Genomic DNA, 10,652 nt, shown 5'->3' with positions numbered 1-10,652 from the left:
CAACGGGAAAACACGGCTGGAGAGAGAGGGCGGGGTCACGTGATCACTCCACCTCCTCCTCCATAACGCCGAGTGTCACGTGAAGTACCTCAGCTTTAAAGTGGAGCCCCGTTCAAGCGCCGGAAATTATGGGATCACATGCGCTCTTCCTCTTGCACACACACACACATATTCATATGCGTATATATGAGTGTGTGCGTGCGTGTGTGTGTGTGTGTGTGTGTGTGTGTGTGTGTGTGTGTGTGTGTGTGTGTGTGAGTGTGAGTGTGAGTGTGAGTGTGAGTGTGAGTGTGAGTTTGTGTTTGTGTGTGTGTGTTTGTGTGTGTGTGTTTACGTATGTATATATATGTATATATATGTATATATATATATATATATATATATATATAGTATGTATGTATATATGTATGAATGATATATATAAGCATATAAATGTACATATATATATATATATATATATATATATATATATATATATATATATATATATATATGAACACACAAGTATTAATATTTATATATATATACGTATATATGCATATTTATACACTGTACATACATATATATATGCATAAATACATATGCATACATACATACGTATATGAATACATACATATATACATACATGTATACACTGCATGCATATATACATACATAAATAAACATACAATCATACATACATATATATACATACATACATAAATACATCTGTGCATGCATACATACATACATTGATATATATTTATATATATGTATATATATATATATATATATATATATATATATTATATTATATTTACACATATGTTTGAAATAATCAGAAATAATAACATCCTCCCTCACTTTATTTTTTATCCAATCTTCTAGTATGAAATTAGAGAATGATGTTTCTTTACATCCGCATTTTCATTCTAGCCAATACCGTTTTTATAATCATAAATGATAACTTTGTCATCCATGCTTCAACTTGATTCCCGTTTTTTGTCCGCTTTTAGCCAAGGATGAGGTGGCGGCGCCCTTTGAAGCGGCTGCTGCTGCTTCTCATGTTCGTGTGCATGACTATCAAGCTGCACCTCGAACTGCGTCTGCTGGACTCGTCTGGGGAGAGGGCGCTGTTCCCCTGGCGCGCCAACGATACCGTCAGGAACGCAGCCGCCCTGTTTGGATATCCCCAGCGGGAGGAGGAGGGCGTGGCGCGGGCGGGAGGACACGCAGCGGCGTCTCCAGGAACGCGTGACGGTCGCCAAGGGATGAAACTTCAGGACTACTTCGCTCGGATCAAGACTTCGCTGGCCGGCGGCACGAGGGCGAAGGGTCCAGGGCAGGTGAACAGTACAAATAAGGTAAAATCGGCGGATACTGTTAAAGGCAATTCATCTGTGATAAACCTAAACCAAAAAGGCAGCGGAGGGAGCATCCCGCCAAAAAGCCAGCCTTCAGGCAGAAAGCCCCAGTTGCCGGCACAGGGCTCCAAGTATAGCAACAGGAAGCTCACCAACGATAATTCCGAGGCCGTCAAACCCGCGATTCAAGTGCCAGCCAAACCTGCGAAGGCCAATCCGAGAGGCGCTGTAAACAAAAGGGTGTCGGCGCAGTCCAAAAAAGGCGTTTCCCACGACGTGGACGCCAAGGAGGTGTTCCTCACGCAGCAGGACATCATCAGGATAAAGATGGAGTTGGAACTCGAAAACAAACTGCAGACGGTGTACAACGAGCAACAGTTCGGCCCGGTGCTCGCCAATACCTCCATCTTGCTGGTCCAGGTATGTGGACTCGATACGTGTTTACCATTAGCTATGAGTGCGATGAACTCTCATTCTAAGCTTAGAAAACGAGGAATGTTTTCTAAGCTGGCCGTAGCTAGGCACTAGCTTTTCCTGGTATGAGGCGCATGTTTGTGTGATTAAGGGTCCGGCTGGGCACGTGTATTTGATCGATATGCAGATCGGATTACGCCTTTATCCACCGGAAGCAACTATCTCTATTCTATGAATTAACGTTGGTAGAACTTCCCAAGTGAAATAATAAAGATAAAACAAATCACTGACTTCATGCCCTCATCCCGTACGAAAGATAAGATACATCCTTGTTCACATACCGGAACCTCGCTTCACATACCAAATCCATGCCTATCCCTCCCCCCACAGGTGCACAATCGGCTGGAGAACCTCCGCTACCTGGTGGAGGGGATGACGAAGGTGCGGGGCATCGAGCAGGCCCTGGTGATCTTTAGCCACGACTTCTGGGACCCCGACATCAACGCCTTCGTCACCAACATCACCAAGTTCCGCGTCATGCAGATCTTTTTTCCCTTATTCCATCCAACTTCACCCGCTCACCTTCCCCGGACGAGACCCGAGGGACTGCTCGTGGAACATCAACAGGTGAGGCGGTTGGGGACGGAAAAGAAAATTGGCTGTTAGTGGTAATGATGAAGTCTGCTTTATCGTTTACTTGTTTAACTATCTACCTACGTATTAGTTTTGTGTTATCTATTTATATGTTTGTTTGCTATATTTTTTCTTTATATTTTTGGAGGATATATGTTTTTTATTATATAAGTATATATTTATTTATCTAGTAATGTATTATTTTGTTTTTGGGGGAGCAATTTTTTTTAATTAATAATATTTCTATTTATAGCTAAATCACAGTACTAAGAATGTATCTTAGTTACCAAGTAACTGAGAACAAATAACAATACTTACAGTATTAAGTTGACATATCACAATGCACCAACCCACCCAACAGCCTTATAGCGTTGTTGATTTTTCCTCGCACTTTCCACCGTAAAACTTAATTAAAAGCTAACACCAACGGTATTTTTAAAACACAGGAAAGGGCCACTGAAATGCCTGAACCGTGCCTGGCCAGATTCCTATGGCCATTACAGAGAGGCTTCGTTTACGCAAATCAAACACCACTGGTGGTGGAAAATACACAGGTAAGGGTTATGATAAAGATGATAAAGAAGAGAGTGATGTTGATGATAATAGTGATAGTAGTGTTAATGATCGTGAATGATGGTAGTGATGGATGGCAATGAAGGTACTGTTGAGAATGATGATGATATCAAAAGTAATAGTAATAATAACGATAGACGGATATAAAAAGAATGGTACAGGTGATGATGATGAGGAGGATCGTGACAGTAATGATAATTATGAGACTATGTATGATAAGAACGTTAAGGGTAATAGCGATGGTAATGCTGATGATATTAATAATGTTGATAGTAATGATAGGGCTGATGATGGGGAGGAGGAAGATAATAGTATTAAAAGTAACAGTAATAATTGTAATGGTGATGATAGTACTGTTTATGGTAATACTTATGATAATAACGAAGAATATGAGAACATTTCTAATACTAATAATGATGAAGATGCTAGTGTTTTTAATACTAATTACATCATCTTCCTCAATACCATTGAGGAAGATGATGGAGGTTATTTTAAGTCATAATGATGATGGGAAGCCATATAGTAGTCATGATAAGGGTGATACTAATCACGGTAAAATAATAACAACAATGCAGTATCAACAATAATTATGACAATGAATGATAAGTCACAACAATAGTGACCATATATAAATCCATGATAACTATCATCATAATCTTTCATAATGACAAAGATACTATTGATAATGACGATAATGATTAACAATGATAATTATAACAACGATTGTAGTAGTGACTGCAATGATAATAAATGTTATAAGACAAAACATTAAAAGCAATTATAGTGGTAATATAATAATGATGATATGCATAAAAATTTAGTATTTAATGAGCAAAAAAAAATTTATTTGCACAAAAATCTCAAGGCTTGAGCTCGCTAGAAGCATCCCATGTTTTTTTGTCTAAAAAACAACTTGCAGATTTCTTTTCTTTCCTCTGTATTCCTCTCCTGTCTCTGTTTATCTATTTATTTGATGCAGTCCGTACACTCTATCTATCTATCTATCTATCTTTCTTTCTCTCTGTTTGTCTATCTATATCTCTATCTCTCTCCCTCTCTCATTTACCCTCTCTCTGGCTCGAGCCCTTTCTCCCATTGTCTCCCTATTCTTCTCTCTCTCTCTTCACCTTCCTTCCCCACCCTATCTCTCCCCCTTATCCGCTTACCCTCTCCCTACCCTTCCCTTTTTTCCCTCTCCCCATCCTCTCTCCCTCCCTTCCCGTCTTCCCCTCTCTCTTTCTCTCCTCCCCTTTAACCCTCTTTCCCCCTCCCATCTTGCCCTCCCTCTCCCCTCCCCCCTCTAACCCAAACCCCTCCTCCCTCAGGGTCTTCGAGGGTCTCCACGTGACGAGGAACTACACAGGTCACGTCGTGTTCCTGGAGGAGGACCACTACGTCTCCCCCGACCTCCTGCACGTCCTCAACATCCTGCGGCACCAGAGGAACGCCCTTTGCCCGACCTGCCAAGTCCTGGCTCTGGGCAACTACAATAAGATGTCCACCGCCGTCTACAGAAACTATGTAAGTTTTGGGGTCCAGGGATATCTTAAGGGGGATGTAGCTGTCTGTCTGTCTATCTGTCTGTGTCTGTTTCTCTTTTTTTTGTCTCTGTCTATGTGTCTGTCCGTCTCTCTATCTTTCTATCTGTCTACATATGCGCATATGTGTTTGCGTGTATATGTGTATATTATATATATATATATATATATATGTATATATATATATATTATATATATATGTATATATATGTATATATATATGTATATATATGATATTATATGTATATATATATGTATATATATACATACATATATATATATATATATATATATATATATATATAATATATGTTGTTGTCGTTTTTGCATATGTATGAAATTTATTAGTTTAGGGAGGTGGATGGACCGAACATAAGCTGAACCGAGGTAAGTCTATTGATATAAATAGTCTGACGCTAAATAAATATCTATAATGGATTAGAATCATGCATATTTCCGTTGGCGTTGTACTAGTTGGTGGCCCATAATAACTGTAATTACACCATCTCATCTCATATTTAGGGTGCATTTTCCCGTGACATTGAAGTGCAATATATATTCCAAGGATATTGACATAAATGTTCCAATATACACACTAACACTTTTTTGTGTGTTAATCATGTAGGTTGAAGTTCGATAAACCTTTTCATTTACCATACACACAAACATACACATGGACACGTTCACCTTCCCATATACCTTTTCAAGCAGCGCCTAGGGCCTGACAAGGTAAGTTATGTATACATTATTAGCATCCTGGACTGCTATGTGTTCGCACAAATACACACTCTTGCAAAGGCATAACCGAACCTGTAGAAGCAACGCGTAATATTTTTGCCATAATCGTATACTCGGGAAGTAAAGCAGATAAGTTTTTCGGCTTACGTGAAATTGATACTAAGTGATGATAGAGATGTTCAAAATACATCAACGTATTATTTTTTACTCGTATAAATAAATCCGTTTCTTTTTTAAGCATGGCTATCTAATTCTGCTAAGCTTTGAATCTGACGCACCTGTATGAGTTCTTTAAACACTAACATCACTAATGTAAATTCGTGGACTATTGGGAAAAGAGAAGTATAGGTAGTTTATAATTAGCAAGAAAGGACACTTGTATCCTGATTTTATTTAGCGAATGGAAATACAGTTACCGTGTTTTGGTGCATGAGTCAAACTGCATGTTTTTTTTTTATCCCATGGCAAGGATACATATCATGATCACAGGAAATCGTTAAACCAGCGTATAGATGCTTCGTTAACCATGGTTTATGCTAATTACTTGGTATTATGTGGTTACTTAATACTTTCATAACATATACTGGTATAAAAACACACGGAAGCTAAGTCGCCCACAATGATAAAAAAACACCTCGTCACGAAAACAATTGCTTACATAAAAAGTTACACGTGTATAAAATGTGCATGCCTGCACATATATGAGCGAGGATAAGAAAGAGGGAGGTAAGATAGATAGATAGATAGATAGATAGAGAGAGAGAGAGAGAGAGAGAGAGAGAGAGTATGACAGACAGATAGATAGACTAACAGACAGACAGACAGAGAAAGAGAGGAGAAAGACAGATAGACAGATAAACAGAAACGTAGGCAGACAGATAGAACAGGTAATCAGAAAGTGAAGAGAACAAATAAACTCACTGTGGATAAGAACTGACAAACGCCCGGGAAGATCCAAATGCTACAATCGATTCGTTTATATAATTCCATATTCTTCTTCAGCTTGCAGGGAGAAATGTTAAATGCCACTGATATTTAAATGAACAACCTCAGTACCATTACTGCGTTATTAGCTTTTAAATAAAAAAATATAAAACAAATGCCATCTTAATTAATTGAAATAAGATAACGTTCCTTAACCCATTACATCCAAGAACATAATATATGGTCAATAACATCGTAACGTTATGAATTTACGGAAAGGGTTAACACCGCCCGGTATTCCTTTCACGATTAACACCACCCATAATTTCTTTTCAGTTTTAAAATCACCCATATTTTGCTTTCAGAGTTACCATCCATAATTTCCTTTTGGTGTTAAAATCACCCTTATTTTGCTTTCAGAATTAACACCATCCATAATTCCTTTTGGTGTTAAAATCACCCATATTTTGCTTTCAGAGTTAACACCATCCATAACTTCCTTTCAATCTTAAAACCCTCCGAATTCCTTTCAGGATTCGCCCCACCCAGAAATTCCTCTCATAACGACACTTTCTCTCTCTCTCCGAAAGATCGAGCGAGGCGACTGGTGGGTCACCAAGCACAATTTAGGATTCGCCCTGGACAGGAAAGCGTGGAGGACCATTTCCACTTGCAAGGAACAGTTCTGCAACTTTGACGACTACAACTGGGACTGGACGCTCAACAACCTCGAACACACGTGCTTTAAGCCCAAAATGTCCATGCTCTCGGTTAGGTTCTCAAGGGTCGTTCACGTCGGAAGCTGGTGAGTGTGGGAGGGGGAGGGAGAGGGGGGAGAGAGAGGAGGGAGAGGGAGAGGGAAAGGGAGAGGAGGCAGAGGGAGAGGCGAGAGAGAGGGAGAGGGAAAGGAGAGAGAGGGAGAGGGAAAGGGCGAGGAAGGAGAGGGAAAGGAGAGAGAGAGAGAGAGAGAGAGAGAGAGAGAGAGAGAGAGAGAGACGGGTACAGAAAGGTTTTTTTCTTTTTCTTTTTCTTTTTTTTCTTTTCTTGTATTAGCATTAATGACAAATGAAACCCAAGCCACAAGACAACACTATCGATCCCCTTGAATAATAAATCATGATATTATCAATCTAGTCCCACACCCCCATCAAACAAACAAACAAACAAACAATCAAATAAAAATAAATACATGCAACAACAACAGCAGCAACAGGAACTTTCATCACAGCCGCTAACCTCCTCCTCCGCCCTCTGTTCCCCCAGCGGCACCCACGTCAAGAAGAACAGCTGCGACGTCCGAAGGGAGGTCCTAGCAGCCGTGACTCGCTTCAACGGGGGCAAGCAGTGGCTGTTCCCCTCCAAACTCGTCCTCCAGGTCAACTACAGGGGCGCCGCCAGGTCCAAGAAGGGCAACGGCGGCTGGGGGGACCTCAGGGACAAGCAGCTGTGTCGGGCCATCGGCAACGGCACCGCTTCGGAGGAAACGCTCCTGCGGCTGCAGTTCCCCGACAGGGAGTGAAGGACGCCCCCCTTTCGGCCCCCCGGCCTGCGTCCCCACCTCACTCGGGATGCAGGGAGGAAAACCTGCCTTGTGAATGGTTCCGAGGAGAGAGGGAGAGGGAATCGGCTTACAAATAGTGAATCGTTTGATATGAAACCCACACACACACACACACACATATTATATTTATATATACACTCACATACAAGTAAGTATGATTTTCTGCAAGGTATATTTGGATACAAGCCAATACGTACAAACTCATTACGCACATTTACATAACAAATAACACTATAAGGTTTTGATTCACACATAGGCGCTTCAGTCAATCAAACTAGTAATCAATCACTATATACTATATATCACACACCGAAATATATATATATGTAGTGTACGGACATGTGTAGTCCCCAGGGGGCCCCACCTACCAAGAAGGGTGCCTTAAGGGCCAGGGTCCCTCCCCATGAAGGTCAGTGGGCATCTGTAGGGTAAGCCCACCCCCTGCTGTCAGATCCCCTACTACTATTGATGTTCCACGGGGAATATGACCTTGTGGGATGTCACAGCGGGAAATCTCTTAAATGGCTCAGTGTGTGGAACGTATTTGGATTAGATAAGCGAGATCACTGTGCAAAGTCCAGGGAGAAAAGGGCAAGGATAGGCTAGCTTAAGAACAACACAAGATGTAGGAGGAGGGGAATATGAAAGGAAAATATGTAGCAGAAGACATAAGAAAGGAACGAGGTCAAGTAGAAGAACCACGAGGCTGTATATGATATGTGTTGTATGTATAGATGCAATCTTGCAGGGTCCAGCTCCAATCTTTAATTAATACTGTCCCTTGGGCTCAATACTTAGCTTTTCCCGTCCTTTCAAGTTTCTGAGCTGGAGCTGTCGGCCACGTAGTATCAGTTCCTTACAGTATAAGTAAAAATGCCAGAGGATGGAGGAAAGAAACGCCCGTGGTGCAGTAGAACAACGAATGTATTTTTCTAGCCCGTACAAAAGGCCGCGGGAGGCCGTGACGTCACGCTCGTGACGTGGAACAGTATTTCAAACTTCATAAAATGGTTATAAAATGGCTATGAAATGGCAATACAAATAATAAAATAAAACAAATATGTCATTAAGAGCGGAAAACAATAGATAAAATACATAAAATAGGCAAAATACATTAAACGTACTATATTTACACACCGACAATCGGCAAGCGCAACCGTACACACGCCCACGCAAACACCGCACGCAAGCCACGCAGACACGTGTCTTGACATGCGTATGCAGACAAGCAAGTATACAGCTCATACATACACACCCACATATACATAGCGCACGGACAGCGGGCGCACGCAATTCGACACGTTAACACACCAACATACGTAAATATACCGACACATACATACACGTACTCGTACATAGACTTGTGCTTTCACACACACACACACACACACACACATGCTGTGCACGCAATGAGAGCACATACACACACGGAACGCACAGAGCGAGCATCATCTGAAAGGGGGGGGGTGCTGAGTACAGTATGTCACGCTACATATATATATATATATATATATATATATATATATATATATATATATATATATCACTCATACAGACACAGTGTATGTATGCTTGTGTAACTGTAGATAAATGTGCTCACACTCATGGAAATATACTCACTATACTCGTATACACGGTTCAAAATCGACTAAGATCGATCACTTTATCTCTTCCTACTCGGAACATTTGTGTGGATGTTATCTAGTCAAGTGATGAGAAAACAAAATAAATAAATAAAAACAAAAAATTGATAATAAAAAATAAAAAAATCGATCGAACAGCAATTTACTGTGTTTGTTCACATAAATCGCAGTCGTCCCTGTCACCGAGCTTTAGCACACAGGCCTTTGAGGGACGGCGTGGTACAAAGCGTCACGTCTCTTCACTGGGACGGACAGTAGTGCCTTCAGAGAGTGATACTGATGTGTGCCAACAGCCGCAGTGCCATTTACGGTAGAGTGGTAGAAAATCAACCAAAGTCTTATTCTTCTACTTTCAAGGGGTGTAGGGTGTGGGGTCTTTAGTGATATTGTGCATGGTGTTGCAAAGCAATCTGTTCCCGATAGCACATACTCGATGGAAATTCGTGTGACAATGTATAAAAACTCTTTTCTTTTTCATTGGTAATCAAGATAATGTGTAAGGAATATCATTCCATATTTTGTACGAAGTAATCATCCACATTCAACACATTCCGTAAATGTCATTAATGTCAACTATACTCCATGACACACTTATTTTCTTCAATACAAACGAACTGCATTAAAATTGTGCATATAGATTTTGCCGGTACATTTGATACGTGGCCCGCCCTTCTGGATTTAACAAGTAAGCACAGTTTGGTTCACCTCATTTGCCATCGTCACTTGATTCTTGCCATGTTTTCAATGGCAGTGTGCGATTCTTTTATATTTTTACGCATAGGCATTTTCACATATTGTGTTATATAGCTGCATGTAGTTGTTTGCACTTCTGTCAAAATCCGCTCGGATTTATTGACATTATAGGAGCCAGTGTTTGTATTCAGAATGTTATTTGTGTTAGAACTGACGCGGCATAACTTACTGTTCCAAACCGTTTTTATTGTATGTCTCGATAATTTATTAGACAAAAAAATCTTTCTCACTTTTTGGTGAAAAAATTTAATATGTGTTTTGAATGTTTACCGAGACTTTCACGTTATTGAGTGGAATTTCGGCCTAAAAAAAGGAAGAAAAAGAGTTTAGATGAAGATATATTGTGTATCAGTGACGGTGGAGAATTACCATCGATTACGGCATATGTGGCCGGTATCGGCTGTGAATGTTAACCTGGATGGAGGTTTATTTATTATTATGATTCAGATATTTATGAAAATATAGTTGAGAAATAAAATAGGATTTTGTTTGTTGTTCGTTTTAATAGCTCCTATTTCTCCTATACCTAAAT

General features: G+C 40.3%; 1 protein-coding gene across 1 annotated transcript in view; it reads left to right on the top strand.

The window, feature by feature from the left end:
* The window catches only part of LOC119598120 (alpha-1,6-mannosyl-glycoprotein 2-beta-N-acetylglucosaminyltransferase-like), a 74,703-nt gene extending 65,683 nt beyond the window's left edge, over positions 1-9,020 (top strand). The window contains 7 exon segments of the mRNA XM_037947748.1: positions 996-1,763; positions 2,148-2,303; positions 2,305-2,384; positions 2,837-2,944; positions 4,289-4,484; positions 6,754-6,968; positions 7,427-9,020. Of these exon segments, the coding sequence (XP_037803676.1) occupies positions 1,002-1,763; positions 2,148-2,303; positions 2,305-2,384; positions 2,837-2,944; positions 4,289-4,484; positions 6,754-6,968; positions 7,427-7,682 (1,773 nt within the window). The 5' untranslated portion in view covers positions 996-1,001 and the 3' untranslated portion in view covers positions 7,683-9,020.
* Positions 9,021-10,652: the final 1,632 nt, after the last annotated feature.

This window comes from Penaeus monodon, chromosome 40, assembly GCF_015228065.2.
Source record: "Penaeus monodon isolate SGIC_2016 chromosome 40, NSTDA_Pmon_1, whole genome shotgun sequence".
NCBI lineage: Eukaryota > Metazoa > Arthropoda > Malacostraca > Decapoda > Penaeidae > Penaeus > Penaeus monodon.
This window is presented reverse-complemented; position numbering and strand designations above follow the sequence as displayed.